Source organism: Delphinapterus leucas, chromosome 3, assembly GCF_059928025.1.
Source record: "Delphinapterus leucas isolate spDelLeu-1000000601 "Yukka" chromosome 3, BTC_Dleu_Yukka2, whole genome shotgun sequence".
Lineage (NCBI taxonomy): Eukaryota > Metazoa > Chordata > Mammalia > Artiodactyla > Monodontidae > Delphinapterus > Delphinapterus leucas.
Window position 1 is genome coordinate 5671673 of NC_143131.1, and position 18130 is coordinate 5689802.

The 18130-nt window shown below is 43.5% G+C and overlaps 1 protein-coding gene across 1 annotated transcript in view; it reads left to right on the forward strand.

Moving 5' to 3' along the window:
- Positions 1–17117: 17117 nt before the first annotated feature.
- Positions 17118–18130, forward strand: part of ADAMTS16 (ADAM metallopeptidase with thrombospondin type 1 motif 16) — a 174462-nt gene continuing 173449 nt past the window's right edge. Inside the window, exon 1 of the mRNA XM_089908358.1 lies at positions 17118–17157. Coding sequence (XP_089764484.1) covers positions 17118–17157 — 40 coding nt within the window. The remainder of the gene's footprint in view (positions 17158–18130) is intronic.

Below are 18130 nucleotides of genomic sequence, written 5' to 3' on the forward strand. Positions count from 1 at the left end.
AGAAGAATGGCATTTCAGCTGGAAAGGAATTCTACCAGAGGCCAGGACCCCTGTATCTGCAGCCCAGAGTTCTGTGTCTCCGTGTCTGCCCTGAAGGCCGGCCTGGCCTGGAAGGCCTCAGTGGCTGGCATTATAACCCCGGTTTCCAGATACATTTTCTGAAAGTGTAAACTTTGCTGGCTGGTATTGTATAAACCTGGAGGGAATTTTTACTTTTTCTTGGAAGGCATTTGTCTCCCAGTATCTTAGAACTCAACAGTCTCCCAGTATCTTAGAACTTATTGTGACAGTATGGCCTTCTAGCCCAGGAGCCTAACTCTGTGTGTGTGTGTGTGTGTGTGTGTGTGTGTCTGTGTGTGATATGCATGATTTGCCCTTGTTTCCTCTGAATTCCCTTCTCTAGCCCCTGTCAGGCCACAGGGACCTTGCTCTCTGATTCCCCTCTTTATCTTCTCCAGAGATGTAGCAAGTTTGCTTCTAGATTGCCACGCTGCCTGACTTCCGTGTTGATATTTTATATTTAACATTTAGTTTGGATTTACAGAAACACAGAAAAGGGTGAGATAACTGACTATTTACCAGCCTGGGACGCTCTCCTCACTTTGGGATCTGCTGTGTTAGGGACTTGCTATTGGACAAAACCATAAACCCTTCTCCTCAAAGCTGGTGACTCAGGGAACCAAGTAGTGGTACCAGAGAGAAATAAGAAACCAGGAGGTATTATTAAACAAAAACAGACATTCTCACAGACTGGGCGGTCTATAGTAAAATATTTAGGCGTGTAAATGTTATCCGTCACACTCACTGTCATATTCCTTCACGCGCCTTCGAGGTGCAGCCTTGGGAAGGCAAGGGTTCTCACATCAGAGTTGCCAGCATCATCTTAGACAATTCTCTTTCCTTATGCGTCCTCTTACCTGAATCCTATTTGCCCTCGCTGTTCCTCTCCACTGTCCCCCACTGCCCTACCCTGATATCAAAATCTCTTTCACCAACAGGTGGACCTCATGTTGTTTTCTTCCTGTGTCCCTTGAGGCCAAATTCTCCATGAGGCCAAATTCTCCACAATGGAGCTCATCAAACTCCAGGAATTATCCATCGCCTTATACCATTTATCCAAAACAACTTGTTACTGAGTCCAAGCTTGTACTGTTCACCATACAACAGACCAGTAAATTGAGAGACAAGGTGTTGGGGCAAGGAATAGCTACTTTATTCAGAAAGCCAGCAGACTGAGAAGATGGTGGACGAGCATCCTATAGAACCATCTTACCTGAGTTAGAATTCAGGCTTCTTTTATACTAAAAGGGGAGGGGCTGTGCCTGGTTGTTGAAAACTTCTTGGTGCTGGAATCCTTTGTTCTTGCAGCTGTCCAGGTAGGTCTGGTCACGGTCTTCCTATAAAACTCTGCCAAATGTTATTTTCTGTTGTGCAACTTTTTAATGGAAATGTTATACTTTTAAAGGTCAGAGCCTTGGGAATGGGCTATCCTGTGTATGTCAGGTTACAGGTAACATTCTTTTACAAAAGGTGCGGAGCCAGCATGACTAAGCACAGGCAGCAGACCCAAGGGTTAGAGCTAAAGGAACAGGTTCACTATGGAGTCAGGTTTGTTCTTCTCTGGTACAAACTGAGCGATAATGTGTTTGGGTACCTGAATAGTTTACCTGAGCCTGGCCACGTCATACCTGGATGGCCATTTTCTAAAATGGTAAATTCTAGAACAGACAGCACGCTGGAAAGGGGCTCCCTGGGCCCCAGCCCTGTGTCACTCCTCAGCTTCCTCCCCCCACCCTTTCTGCCTCTTGCCCTGTGCCTTACCTGGTCATCCCTCCCTCCTGACTCAGGTGATTCCCTGCCCCCTTCGCAGGTTAAAGGCTCTGGAAGTTCTGCTACAGAGGAAACTTGCTAGCTACGTTCCACTGTGCTTTTCTGAAATGGATTTGGTCACAGATTCCTGCATCAAGAAATATTGCCAAACACAAGTTCATGTATCCAATGCACAGTGAGGCCAAAAAAACTGAAACATCGGAGTTTGGAGCAGAGAAAGGTTTATTGCAGGGCCATGCAAGGAGAACAGGTGGCTTATACCCAAAAAACTCTGAACTCCCTAAAGAGTCTCAGCAAAGCATTTTTAAAGACAATGTGAGGGATGGGCATAGTTGGTTGCTGCAAACTTCTTGGTGTTGGAATCCTTTGTTCTTGCAGCTGTCCACGTAGGTCAGGTCACCATGTTTCTGTAAACCTCCAACAAGCACACGTTATTCTCTGTTCTGCAACTTTTTATCTCTATATGAATGGAAAAGTGTTATACCCTTAAATGTCAGAGCCTGGAGAATGGACCATCCTATATACTTCAGGCTATAGGCCACATTCTTAACTCGAAGAAAAAGCAATAGAGGACAAAGGTTAAAGTAAAACAAACAGATCTAATATGGAGTCAGATTCATTCTTCCCTATTACAGAAACACCTATGAAGATGCCCGGGAACACACAGTGGGAGATGTGGGCCTGGAAGGTTTGCTTGGGTAGAGTAAAACTTGACTGCTAGTCACGATGATTAAAAATCCCAACTTGATTTTTGTAATGAGACAATCTCAAAATGGTATATGAAGGACAATGAAATGAGTACACATCACAAGGCTTGATCAGAAAGGACTCAAACATCAAATGCAAGGGCAGCCCAGAGGCAAAATCAGCATTGACATTATACATGGTTACCATAACTAAACTCACAGTTACTCCTCACATTATTCCCAAAACATGTGAGCTTTGACCAGAAGTGGCAGAGTTTGGGTGTGCTGTCAAAAGGGGATGCACAAACATGAAACAAGCATGAGTTGACTGTTGATGTTTAGATTGGCAGCCTTAGTTGCATCTTTAATGCATGGAAAGAAAATCAGACTGTAAGTGTGGTGATTTCCTTGTATTTCCTCACTTCTTAGTGTGTGTATAGCGGGAGTTCAAGGCATGTGTCTAGCAAAACAATTAATTATTAGGGACCTACTTTTAACATCAAAAAGGCCACCAGTGATCACTTGCCTTGGGAGGTCAGGACACATATTCTCAGAAAGCTGGCTGTCCAGAGGCATGGAGGGGGTGGGAAATCACCACGAAAACCTCAGCTTTATGAATCCTGATGGAATCACTCTTGTCAGGATGGTTCTTTCTTGATGCCCAGGGGCCTGAGTGTCTCAACAGTGGTAGTGTTTCCCTCATCCAGGTCAGCAAAACAGTCCAGTCATTAGACTACACAGCTCCGAGGACTGGTGGTGGCTTTCCAGGAACCTCTGCAGAGAGGATGTTGCCAGAAGCAAAATGCTGAAGGCAGGCCGACCAGGTCAAATCCCTACCTGGGCCATGGTTTTCCTTCACGCCTCTGGGTCCCCACGTCCTCATCTGTGAAGTGGGGACCCTCGCCCGATCCTCGCCCACCTAATCTACTGCAAAGAGTGATGGTGATTAAATACACTGAAAATAGAGTCTCTGGCACATATTAGGTGCCATGGGACCGTCAGCTGTCACCTGGAAATTCATAATCAAATGGGGAGGTGCAGTCTTCCTGGTGCTCCCAGGAGCCACGTGGCCAGCTGTGATCATCTCTGGTTCACCAGGCTGTTCCTTACTTGTTGGGGCAACCATGCACAGGGGCAGAGAACACACAAGCCTCATGCATGAGGGCTTTCTAGGACAGAGAGGACTTGAAATCCCTGTTTCTGTACACAAGACACACTCCTGCTCGGCCCCCCCAAACATCCAGGCTTGCTTCACAGCATCACATTCAATGGAAAGTATTTTCCCAAATATGGGCAAATGCCTGAAGTGAGAATCTGGTGCATCTTTAACCAGAAACCTCGTTGAAAACAAATATCAGACAGGAGAGCCTCTGGTATCCAAGAGCCTCGAGGTTGCTGGCTTTGAGAGTTTGTGGACACAGCGGACATGCAAGAGTGCAAGCCGGGGCCCTGAGCCCAGGAACCGGCATCTCTGACCCATGTGATGAGCAGAAAGGTGGATAGCGCCAGCCAGGGGTGTTTCAACACCTGTTTAAATGTTGGCTTTGAGCAAGATCCTTCAGCTTTTCCCCCTTGTAACAGTTCTGTGCTTTAGAAAACTGTTTCTGAGCCAGGGAGTCTGCGGTGACCCCAGCAGAGATGGGCAGGATCTCCCCTCCCTCCCCACCTGATATGTGTTCCTGTGTGTCCACATGGGGAGTACCCTACCCCCTGCACCTACTCAAACAGGAGTGCCCTCATCCAACATTTGGGCAATAGCCCCCTTGCCACTCTCAGCACCTGGATGAGCTGCTTTGTCTCAGAACCTTAGCCAAACTCCTCGGAGTTCCATTGCCCTCCTAGGGATTGCGGAGTCAACTCAGATAAAGCATTAGTCTTTTGGTTGAAGGGCAATTGAATTCCCAACGTGATATATGGCCTAAGAAAGAACAATTCTGAGGGGCTGCAGTGATGTGTTTTGTGTTAAGCCCCAGTTACTCAGTGATGAGACCGGTCACTGGAACACTGAGAAGTTCCACGGGGGTCAGGAGTAAGGAACGTGAAGGGTGAGGTATTAACCGAGGTGGAGAGGCAGGCGGGCTAAGTAGAGTGGGACTCCAGGGACATCGCGTCCTCCAACCAAAACCAGCGTCAGGCGGAAGGAACTTCACAGGACCCAGTGCCCTTCATCATAGGAAAGGAGCGGTGATTAGCTTGTCCCCGTATCTCTCTTACACCCGCACTGTCCCTTCCACTCATCTGCACACTGGATGGAGACATTGTATTAAATATAATTGTGCCCAATGGACATGGATGCTCCCATCTGCAGGCTGAGCACCCACATCCCAGTGTTCCGTGCCCAAGAAAAACAACTGTAATCTCCTGATGCCCAGCAAAGTAACAGTCGTTCAAGCCGGCTAGCCAATTATGGCAAAAGAACTCAAGAAAGTCATCAGTACATAAAATGTTATTTACACAAGAATGCTAACAAAAACGAAGGTAAATATATTGCTTTGATTTTAATCATTAACTCAGGTTCAAAGGGTGAATATTAAGTCCTTCTTAAACCATTTCAGGATGTTATTGTTTCTTTTGTTTCCTGAAATGCCTACACTTTCCTCATTCTCATCTCTTTCTTATAGATAACTAGGGGTCACTCTGGACCTGAGTCAGTCTCCTAACGTGGGAGTGACATAAAGAACAGTCCTTCATTACCGCTGTCCCTCCAAGAAGTAGGTCTGGGTGAAACAGGGTCGACGTGTGTTTCTCCCGCATGAAAGAGGAGTCCGGGCAGCCAGTAGGGGAGCTGGAGGGCTGCACAGGGTTACAGAGGCCCCTGCAATCTGAGTGCAACCCATCCTTGGACACAGCACAGAGCCATCTTAGTGTCCAAGATCATCACTGGAGCTCCAGCCACTGCATCCACGTTCCAGCCAGCAGGAAGGAGGCAGACAGGAGCACACCCTCCTTCGAGGACACTCCCTGGAAGGAGAACTTGCCACCTGCACTGACACTCCACCAGCCAGAACTGCTCTCCTGATCTCACCAAGCTTCACAGAAAACTGGGAAACATAGTCTTTATTCAGGGTGGCCATAGGCCCAAATGGGAATAAAGATCAGTGTCCTGTTAGGAAGGAGGGAAGACAACTTGCTGGCTCCCCCATATTCGTTCTTCCTATGACAAGAGAAGAATATTTAAGTGACCACAAAGGTGACACTTATCATGCAATTCAAGTTCCTTTTATGTTTCTGGTTACTGGAGCCAGGACTCCAGTAACTTCTGGATACTTGCTTCCTGTTTTTCTGACACCTGAACTGTCCCCAAGAATACCACACCTTAGCATGCATTGAAGTCTCCATTCTCCCACAGGGGCTTCATCCAAATGCATTGTGAAAGTGCAACTAAAACTTTTGTCCAAAGGAGCATTGCCATTCCCGCCTGGATTACGCCGTCTAGCCGCCCCTTAGGAGTCCCCCTTTAGGAATAGGCTTCCGACCAGCTCCTGAGGAACTCCAGAATTGAAAGCCCACACCTCCACATCCCAGGGCTTCCTCAGCTCTGGAGAAGCCCGGAAGCTGACAAAGGCTGCACTCTGCTTGCTGTGCTATCCCGTGAGAAGGATGACCCTCCATATGTCAGGTGACGCTGAAGATCACTTCCCTTCAGGTACCACTTTTTACAGTCCCCACTGTGACAGGTGTGTTGTTAAGGACTTTGCATCTTATGGATTATTTTTTCTTTGTATTTATTTACTTTTTAAACATTTAAAAAAATTTAACTTTTATTTTATATTGGAATATAGTTGATTAACAATGTTGTGTTAGTTTCAGGTGAACAGCAAAGTGATTCAGTTATACATATATGTGGATCTATTCTTTTTCAAACTCTTCTCCCATTTAGGTTATTATAGAGTATTGAGCAGAATTCCCTGTGCTATACAGTAGGTCCTTGTTGGTTATCCATTTTAAATATAGCAGTGTGTATATGTCAGTCCCAAACTCCCTAAAGATCCCTTCCTTCCACCCTTCCCCACTGGTAACCGTAAGTTCGTTCTCGAAGTCTGTGAGTCTGTTTGCTGTTTTGTAAGTACGTTCATTTGTATCATTTCTTTTTAGATATCATATATTTCTCTTTCTCTGTCTGACTTACTTCACTCACTGTGACAATCTCTAGGTTATTTTTTTCTTGAGACTCTAGAAATAGACTTCTTACCCCAGCCTCATTTTCCAGGTGAGGAAACTAAGGCTTGGAGATGGAAAGTGACAGTCCCTGGTCCACGCAGGTTGATGAGTGAGGGAGCTTGGGCCAGGTGACCTCAGAGCCACAGTCCCACCCCCACTCTAGACACAGTCCACTGCAGCGTCCGGTTAGGCCAGGTGGGGCCTCACACTCTGTCTTTGAAAATGTAGTTAAACTAAAATGCATTTTTAGATGAGTAGGCAGCAAATGCCGCAGACTTCGCTTTGCATAAGGTTCTCCGGAGACTAAGTCAAGCCAGTTTATCGTGGCTTCCAACCAAATTTAGTTGCCACTTTTCATTAGTATTGTTTCAAAGCCAATGATGGATTTGGTAAGGTGATTTTTATATGTCTAGCTTCTCATCGGCTGTCTCCCCAGAGACGGATTTTTATGTTGAGAGTCTCAGCACTCACATGTGTCTTTTATTGCCAGTGGTATTAACCGATACCTATTGATTTCCTGCTTATGGCCACTGGGACCCAGGTCTGGGAGCTGTCCCAGAACCAACTTGGCCCTCGCTGCTGTGATTCATTTTGTTAGGGTAAAACCTTTCATAACCCTGTGCTTTCTAAAAGAGCGATTGAGCCCTAGGCTGAAGCAAGCTGGTGGGTGAGATACCAACCATGCGGCTGAGCCCTTCCTGCTCTCTCTCTTTCTTCTTTCTGCCTGTTCCTAGACCATGTCCCTTGTCACGTTATTTTCCATTATTGATAAAGTTCCATCTAGGGAAGCGGTGATATAAAAATCCATGGTAGACCTAGAGAACACTGCAATTATCAATAGCATTGTATTGAATCATTTAATAGCTTGTAGTGTGGTACAGTTTGACCTATATCATTGTGTGATTTTCACGGTAAACAGCGTAAAATGAGCAAAAAAAAGATTATTCTCATGTAGAGATTAGGATATTGGTTCAAAGCAATATGATTCACCCCAGTTCCTTTAGCTAGCTATTCAGAATTGCAAACTCACACCAAAGTCTTATCTCTACCCCGCTGCTTTCTCCATACATAACACAGCACTTTAGCTTATGAATTTGACCTTCATTTTATTTTATCAGCATGTCAGTTACTCATTGCAGCCCAAAGTGGAAGTGGGAATATTTTTCCAAATGCTATCGATGGTGGGTTTTTTTTAATGAGTGCAACTAATAAGTCTTTGAAGCTTTAATGACTAGAAGAGTAAATTCCAGTTGAAGTTGTAAACCACCTAAATAAGGAGTGAATAGTGCTCTAAGGAAAATCTTCACCAGTGGTTCCTGCCAAACCTGTGTGTAAAATATGAACAAATCTTGGAGTTGAAAAAAAAATAATCATTAAAATTAAAATTAGCAATAGCTAGGAGGGGCTCTAGACTGACCACAAACAAAGAGTTAATACATTGAATAGTTGTGCTGAAGACTTTTCTTAAGATTAAGCCGAGTGGAAAAAAATATAAAAAAAAAAAAAACAGAAAAGCAATAAACAGGAACAGAAGCTAAATAGGAAGTAAAGAGATTACAAAATAAAATAGAAAAAGGAGTTAAGAGGTATGGAAGACAGATTGGAAGAACAGAACACATCTAAGTAGGACTTCCAGAAGAGGGCAGGATGACCCCCTGTCCGGAGGCAGGTCCCACCCTCACCCTACAGGCCTCCCCTGCCAACTGTCCCAGTGGTCCCAGTCCCTCTCCTGGTGTCCAGCTCACCCTCCCCCAGCTCCAGTGACTTAAACTCCAGGCATGTCCCCCTCCATCGCTGCCCTGCCTGCCCTCAGCCCCTCCCAGTTGCTTGTGCTCCTTGGGAACATTTTGCCAATTCGTGGGCTGTCACCTCAAACATTCCCTGCCTCAACTCTGCCCTTCAGAAACTCTTCCAAGTTTCTTGTCCATGATGGCATCTTTGTTTCGTTCCCAGGTGCCAGTGCCAATGCTGTTTTCTTCCCATTTTCCTTATCGCTTTTGTTATCTGGTAGAAATTCGGGAAGCAGCAATGGTGGGACTCCTTCACATCTTTATGGTGAACCTGAACTGAAACACCAGTGGGAAAGATGTAGCAGACAATCAATCTTAGAGGCACATATGACTGTCTAATCAACACTTCATCTGTGGCAAGAGAGTTGATTGAAGCTGGAAAATGTGGATGCAAGTTAAATTACGCCAGACAGAACTCAGGATCTGCTTGGAAATCTTGAAGGTACTGCTGGATGTTATATTGAGTACATTTAATACATCAAAGAAAAAACTTTTTGCTTTTCTTGTGTTGCTAAAAAAAGCAACCATTCTTTTTTTTTTTTTTTTTTTGTGGTACGCAGGCCTTTCATCGTTATGGCCTCTCCCGCCATGGAACATAGGTTCCGGACGCGCAGGCCCAGCAGCCATGGCTCATGGGCCTAGCTGTTCCACGGCATGTGGGATCCTCCCAGACCAGGGCACGAAACCGTGTCCCCTTCATCGGCAGGCGGGCTCTCAACCACTGCGCCACCAGGAAAGCCCAAAGCAATCATTCTTTATGTAACTAAGTAGTTGATTCATGAAAGAAAACGAAACAGTTACGTCTGGTATAAAGTCTAGTTTTAAATCGATGTCTGGGAATGTTTGTTAAATCCCTAAAACCCTTTATTTTCTGATTAAGTTTTGTTGCAAGCATTATAAGTTTGGTTATAAAAGTTCTCACTTGATATATTAAAATTCCTCATTAAGTATGTTTGTCGTTGTTGTTGTTTACTGAAAGAGTCTTTCTCCCCAGTAACCTTGAATAGAGACAATGGAACTCAACAAAGGTGATGAGAAGAAGCACATGTTTGTTTTCTCCCTCAGGAGAAAACATGTTTGTTTTCTCCCTCAGGTAAGAGGATAGGAGAAGGATATGAGTTTTCATCACAAAGGCGGTAGAAGGCGAGGAGAGAGCTGAGGTCTGACAATGTCCCCTGAAACACCGTCTTGGGCACAGGATAGGTGTCTGAGAACCATAACATGTGCCTTTCCAAGTAGCTTTCTCCCACGGAAATTCTTCTCTGTATTTTTCATCTCTTCTTTTTTAGTTATCATTGAGATTCAAACTCTTTCTTCTAGTGAATCATGATAAAATGAAATTAGAAGATCTGAGTTCAAGTGCTACATTTGCCACTCCCTAAAAAAATAAATTGATGCTCTCCAGTTTTGGATTTTTAAGTTTTCCTCTATGTGAAATGGGAAATAATAGCAACTGAGCTGGATTGATATGCGATTTTTAGGAAATATCACTGGGAAATGGGAGTCTGAAATCTCTGGGAGGCCCTCATGTGCTGCTTGGATTTAAATCCAAGGTCTTATTTGTGCACAACAGCAAATGGTGGGATTGGACACCCTCTCCTCTACCCCTAGACCAATGACCCAACCCTAGGTCCACTTCAGACTACATGCCAAGCTACAAGCCTTCCCCCATTCTTGCCAGCAGTTCCTGATGTGCTCAGAAACTCAACACAGGACAGGACAGCTGGTGACAAAGTGTGATCAAGAATGTTCATCCCTTTGCAGGGAGGTCCAGAAAACCACAGGCCAGGTTCCTACAGAAAGCTTGTGTCTAACATCGAAAGACCAGCATCAGTGTTTGGACAGAGTACAGTAGAGGCAACAGGACTAATAACACATAGCGAACACACACGTGACTCGTGCATCTGGAAACCACTCACAACCCTTTTCATATATGAGCACATCCAATTCTCAAAGCAGTCCCATGAGCGGCACCATCGTCAGCCTCCTTCTGGAGATGGGCACACTGTGCTGGGCGGTGGTGACTCACCCTATCTCTCGGGCAGTGGCTCTGGCGTCTGTGCTGTTGACCTCGCTCTCCACTGGACAGACATGTGCTTCCACTACTCTGGATTTAGGCACCCTCTGCTGAGAAAAAGAAAACATACAGTTTAGGACCTACCCTAAAAGAACACGAATGTGAAAGGAAGCAGCCTGGCTAGAAAAGTTAAGAAAGGCTGTTGTAGTTGGCAATCAAGACAACCCGGGAGACATTCACAGAGACATTTCAGGAGGTCCTTTGGGGGATGCAGCACGAGGAAGGGGACATGCTCAGGCTTTGGACAGCAAAGAGAAGGACGTTATGACAGTAGTTTAAGCATGTGACAAACTCAGAAGATCCTCCTTATAGGAGGTGAGACCTGCGTGTGTTTTAGTAGAAGGAGCAGAGCCATGAAAGGGGAAGATGTGGGAGATTCAAAGCCAATGTAGATATCGATGGAGCGAGGGTCCGGAGGAAGCTGGGAGAGGAAGGGGATTGGCTTGTAGAGCACAGATGGAAGAGATGACACTGCCAAAGAGGAGGTCTGCTTCTCCGTCTAAGACGGAAGCTTGTGAGAGAAGCTTAGAGCCCATGACACCACCGGCACCACCTCCCTGGCTCTGTCACTGATGTCCCAGCTGTGCCCTGGGGTGTGCCTGTGCAGAGACATTTATACAAAGTTCACTGAGTTCATCAGTAAAGCAAGAGGACCGCTCCAGTAAACTGTGCTGCTGTATGAAAACATCCTCCTTGGCTTCATTAGCCCTGCAGTCTGGACAGTTCCACTGAGAGCTGCCACTGTACTTATTCCTGATACCCTGTGCTCAAAGAGAAAAGCTGAAAGATATCTCTCTGGATTATGTCAGGTCAGAGCAGAGACAACCGCTTTCCCAAAGCAGCTTGTAGTCAAGGCTTGGTGTTAAAATCACCTGGCCAGATTTATGCCTCACTTGTAAGTATTAATGAGTGTCTTGTGTTTATTTTGCTTTGAAGTTGTTAAATGGAGAAGATCATTAGATTAACACACACTGTACAAATAGTCCCTTATCCTCCGAATCCCCCACTGAGGAAAAGAGGCATCTGCAAATCTAATCTGAAAGGTTAGTTTGAAGTAAAACTCTGGCAAACTTCCCAGAGGCTCATGGCTTTCTGGGTCCCTGACCCTGCTTTTGTGTCCTGAAACCATCTCAGCAGTGTGAGCCCTGCCACCAACCTCAGGCCATTCCCCAAATACCCAAGAGGGAGGGAATTTAGTAAGCATAAATACTCACACCCACACCTGTAAAATAAACGTGCATTTCATGTGCAATCTACTTAATCAAAAAAGCCTCATGTGCTTGTACAGTAATCAACTTATAATTGTTTTTTCTAGGAGGTGCTAAAAATGAGGACGTGAAAATAAATACCAGGTGAAGGAAAGGTAGAAGGGTTTATCCTTTTTAGCTCTTTTATGACTTACTAATACTTTTGCATTTTGTGAAGTTTTCTTTAGAGATTCAGTACACTAGACGATTACTAATAAATCATTCATTTACAGGTCAAATGGTGAGTCTTGCAGACCAAATACACACATTCTATTTACTTTGAGTTATCGGTCCCCCTGGGCCTGAGACACTTTATAATCACTCTCTTCTTCTCTGCTGCTCTCTCCTCTCTGCCACATCCCAAGGAAAATGTCTGTTGTGCTGTATTTTGGTGAACAAATATCATTGAATATTTATAATAAGCATTCAACAGTAGAGGATGTTGCAAAATACACAAAATTAAACAAGAAAGCATCCCTTTATTAAGGAGGTTAGTGAATTAGCTAAGTTAACAACCAAGACTCTATAGCAGGTCTCCAAAACAATAGAAATAAAAGCAAAAATAAATAAATGGGACCTAATCAGACTTATAAGCTTTTGCACAGCAAAGGAAACCAGAAATAAAACAAAAAGACAACCTACAGACTGGGAGAAAATAGTTGCAAATGATGCAACTGACGAGGGCTGAATTTCCAAAATATACAAACAGTTCATACAACTCAATAACAAAAAAACAAACAACCTAATAAAAAAATGGACATTTCTCCAAAGAAGACACATAGATGGCCAATAAGCACATGAAAAGATGCTCCACATTGCTAATTTTTAGAGAAATGCAAACCAAAACTACAATGAGGTATCACCTCACACTGGTCAGAATGGTCATTAACAAAATGTCTACAAATAATAAATGCTGGAGCGGGTGTGGCGAAAAGCAAACCCTCCTACATTGTTGATGGGAATGTAAATTGGTGCATCCACTATGGAAAACAGTATGGAGGTTTCTCAAAAAACTAAGAATAGAGCTACCATATGACCCAGCAATCCCACTCCTGGGCATATATCTGGAAAAGACGAAAGCTCTAATTCGAAAAGATACATGCATCCCAATGTTCATATTGGCAGTATTTATAATAGCCAAGATATGGAAGCAACCTAAATGTCCATTGACAAATAAATGGATGAAGAAGCTGTGATACATATATACAATGGAATATTATTCAGCCATAAAGAAAAGAATGAAATAATGCCATTTGCAGCAACATGGATGAACCTATAGAGATTATCATACTAAGTGAAGTAAGTTAGACAAAGACAAATATCCCATTATATCACTTATATGTGGAATTTTAAAAAATGATACAAATTAACTTATTTACAAAACAGAAATAGACTCACAGACATAGAAAACAAACTTACAGTTACCGAAGAGGAAAGAGGGAGGGATACATTGGGCGTACAGGATTAACAGATGTACGCTACTATCTAAAATAGATGAACATCAAGGGCTTACTGTATAGCACAGGGAACTATATTCAGTATCTTGTAAAAAAACTATAATGGAAAATATTTTTTTAAAAATATATAGATGTATACATATGCGTATAACTGAATCATTTTGCTGTACACCTTAAACTAACACAATATTGTAAATCAACTGTTCTTCAATTTAAAAAAAAGAATTTATGGCAGGATAAGTGCCAAGAGAAAAGAGGGTATATTAACCGTGACTTTTCATTTTCTGTATGTTTGGTGCTTTGACATTCAGGCCTTGCTAACCCTGGAGACACTGCCCCTTACAGGGCCAACCAATTCCAAGAGATAGTGAGGGCACACGTGCAAGCAGGCCCTTCATATGCAAACCAACCCACTCAGAGCCCATGCCCCAGCTGCCCCCTGTATGGGGCACTTACACTTGGGATGCTTTTCCCTGCCCTAGACACACCAGGTACCAGATGACTACAAACAGCCCCCTGAACTTATTCAAATTAGCCCAATCCTAAAACTGCCTACAGAGCCTAGCTTGTTTCTTCCTGTGGAAACCACAATAAAGACTCTTGTCCACGTTGACCCCTCACTTCCTCTGCCTCCTGACTGACCCTGGTGCTTCCCCGTGTGGCCCCCCATCGTGTGTTGTGTCCTCCTCTCGGGATCTGTGAGTCACAAACTCTAATTACAATGACTGTCATCTCCTGATCTGTTGGCCTCGCCAACCACCCTTATCCGAATTCTCTAAAATCTTCTAACTGACAATGAGAGTGCCATGGACAGAAACCTGTTCTGTCTGGTTTACTCTTGTCCTGCAGCTTCCAGCAGAAACCTGTTCTGTCTGGTTTACTCTTGTCCTGCAGCTTCCAGCACCATAATTGGTGCACAGTAAGCATGTAATAAATGTTTTTTGGATGAATAAATAAGTGAATGATCCAAATGCACTCTTCAGTTCCCCATGCTTGAAAACAAGAACTGTTTATCTTCTAACAATGGCAGTTTATCCAAATTCAACCAATAATAATACTGAAATTTCATGCAGGCATTTCATGGTCATTGTATCTTTTCTATCACATCTCCTGATCCATGTTGCATTTTCAAAGCTGTAAGATACACGTGACATGAGGCCTCGCACATTGCTTCTACTCAAGCGGAAAGTGAGAATCAATGGATGAGAGGATGTGGAATAACAATCACCACTCCACCTCCACTGTGCTGCTTCTGCCTGGGAAATGGTCCACAGGCATCAGGGACTTGCTTGTTCTTTTTTTCAGAGGGGATTTGCCCTTTAGCTCAAACTGAATGCTTTAGGGTATAACTACGTATGGCTTCAGTGGAGTAAAGGGGTGACATATGGACACTTGCACTTAACAAAGAACACTTATCGTGCTCATTCCTTTAAAAGACACTGTGTCGTGTGGTTATTACCTTCCCAGGCCCTCTCTTCTGAGGCTGTGCTCACTAAGAACAATTCTGAAATGATCTTTGCCTCAAACCACTAGTCTTCTAGCATTGAGATAAGAACCCAAGTTTCATAGCCAAAGTTTTTTTTGGCTTTTGAGATGATATAAAAACGAACTAGGTGTTGACCAGGTGGAACAAATGATTGCTTAGCCTCTCATGAAGTTCAAAAAGAATTTTACCAAATCTGCCTTTGGACCATATCCAGTGTTTGACTTTTCAATTAGGGGAAGGAGATCAATTATCACTCTAGCTGTCAGGTGGGTAGAATGGAGCACAGAGTGAATTTTGTTTTCTGTACGTTCACCCAGGATGCTGTGAATTTCCTGAGGCAACTTATACTATTAGTTAGGTGAAGCCTCCCTACATCAAAGAGCATATGTGCATTGGCTTTTCAATGCACCCAGGGCATGAACATACGAGCAATTGATTGATGTTAACAGCAATGGCTCTGAGGCTGTCAACCACATCCCTAGCCCTGGCTCTCTGAGTCTACTTGGGGTCCTTCATGCTGCCTCTTCCTTAACTTGTGGTCAAGGCTTGGGCTTTGCTTCCAAAAACACCTGGTGGAGCCCTCCAGTGACCCAAGGACTTGGATCCAGCTGGGTGTCTTGCTAGGTTTCTCTCCGGGATTATTTTTTTTTCCCTCTGATCAAATCCTGCATTTTGGCTCAATAAAGGCTACAGAGAAAATTCCTCTATCACCTTAAACCCAGACCCAGATTCCTAGAAACCAAGCTTAGTTCAGGTCAGTGCCCAAGTCTCACTTTCCTGGAAGAGGGAATTGCACCCAAAAGGCACACAGAGGAGACAAAATGTAACCAAGAAGAAGAGAGATCCAGGCCATACCAGGAAGTTTCTCGGTTCCAGGAGCAAAGCATCCCCCATAAGAAGGAGCAGGACCCGTCTGTCCATAGACCAAGATTTACCTCTCATGACTTACTATACACAATTGTAGCTAAACTAAGGAAAGAATAAATAATGTGAAACTTTTATTTAATAGTTAACTTTTATTTATTTTTTATTTTTTTAATTTTTTATTATTATTTTTTTTTTGCGGTACACGGGCCTCTCACTGTTGTGGCCTCTCCCGTTGCGGAGCACAGGCTCCGGACGCGCAGGCTCTGTGGCCATGGCTCACGGGCCCAGCCGCTCCATGGCATGTGGGATCTTCCTGACCGGGGCACGAACCCGTGTCCCCTGCATCGGCAGGCGGACTCTCAACCACTGCGCCCCCAGGGAAGCCCTATAGTTAACTTTTATTTAATTCCAGCTGATTATTTTGTGGGTTTAACAATCTGGGTTAAAGAAACCTTAATCATTGCTATCCTCAGATTTCCAGGCTGTTTGGGAAACTGAGTGCCGTTCCTTCAAATATGCTGCTTTCACAAGCTTACTTCTGTCCGGCAATGCTCCACATTAAAAAATGACACTGAACTCACAATAATTTTAATTAGATGATTTAAAATGGTGTTAATTTTTTTTAATGTATTCTCGAGAAATCTGAAATTTATTGACTTATGCCAAATAATTAAATTTTTAAAACTACATTAAAGCTTAAAGGCTACAGCACAATAATAATCTAGGGTAAATGTGTGATATTCCAATTTTGGAAACTAGTTTATTACATATATTCACTGAGCAATGTGAAGTTCTTTTTACTCTAGAACCAAAAGTAAAATTTTAAGACAGCTGGTAAGCTTGATACCAAAAAAAGCAATTCAAGAGGTAGAATTTGTACAGCAGAATCTCCCATATGGGACAGTTATAAACCCAGGGAAGCAGATCACTCTAGGAGGACTGCATTTTCTGGAAAGACATATAGACACCATTACAGAGGATACAGAGGATACAGAGGATAAAGGACAGCCATACTTTATATTTAACTCACTTGGCAAGCTAGGCACATGGCAGCAGAAGCATGCTGCAAAATTCTAGAAAAGATCTGTTGAAATATACCAAGTCTTAGTGAGAATTTTGCCCTTACCAATAATCCACAGTTCAGCCTACTGCAGAGATAAAAGAATCATAGAATTATATGCCGACTCTGCAAATTGTTGAAAGGGGAAGACTAGTACCCAAGGGCCAGGTCCCCAAGAAGAAAGGCATTTCCACAGATCATGTTTTCACAACCTCTCTTTACTGCACCAAAAAGCAGAAAAGCATGTAATGTCCCAATGGGTGTCCTTGGGAACATTCCTTTTTCAAGTATGTGCTCTGGGAAGTCAACAGAGATCAGAAATAGGAGATAAGATGGAAAAGTCAGTGAGCAGCCAAACTGTGCACCTCCCCACCGTGTCTTTTAATACTCTACAGGTACAAAAGGACATTCCAGAGGAAAATGTCCAGAGGGGCCGTATAGACAACCACAGAGAGCATGGGCTCCACCAAGCGTCTGCTTGTCCAGTCCCAGGCCAGTAACAGAACAGGACTCTCTCCCTCTGACCCTGCCCTCGGGGGAGAGCACCCAGACTGGATGTCTGAAGGTCCTGAGATGGGGGCTCCAAGGGTGTCCAGGGGCTGTGTACCCACGGGCCAGCTGGACCTCTGCATAGCACGCTTAAAATGAACAGAAATAACCAAGATGTACAGAGGAAATGTGCCTTTCTGGGTTTTTTTAGTATGTATTTATTCCATAAATTTTATTTTTCATATTTGTATTTCAGCAAAGTCACTAATTGTGTTGTTATACAATCAAGATATTCACATCAAGTGTGTTCTACATTTATTTTTTCACCTCTTTATTGGAGTATAATTTCCTTACAAAGTTGTGCTCATTTCTGCTGTACAACAAAGTGAATCAGCCATATGTATACATATATCCCCATATCCCCTCCCTCTTGAGCCTCCCTCCCACCCTCCCTACCCCACCCCTCTAGGTCTTTTGTGTTTTTATTTAATTTTTATTGGAGTATAGTTGATTTACAGTGTTGTGTTAGTTTCAGGTGTACAGCAAAGTGAATCAGTTATACATAAATATATACCTACTCTCTTTTAGATTCTTTTCCCATATAGACCATTACAGAGTATTGAAGACCTACTGTGCTATATGGTAGGTCCTTATTACTTATCTATTTTACATAGAGTACTGTGTATATGTCAGTCCCAATCTCCCAGTTTATCCCTCCCCCCTTACCCCTTCGTAACCATAAATTCGTTTTCTACATCTATGACTATTTCCGTTTTGTAGATAAGTTCATTCGTACCCTTTTTAAGATTCCACATATAAGCGATATCATATATTTTTCTTTCTCTGTCTGACTTACTTCACTCAGTATGTGCCTTTCTTTTTTCTCTGAATCTGAGTTCACCTTCAGTACAAGCCCTCAGTTTCCCTGGTTAATAGCAAGGACAAAAGAAAACAAACACAAAACCAGAGTGAATTCTCGA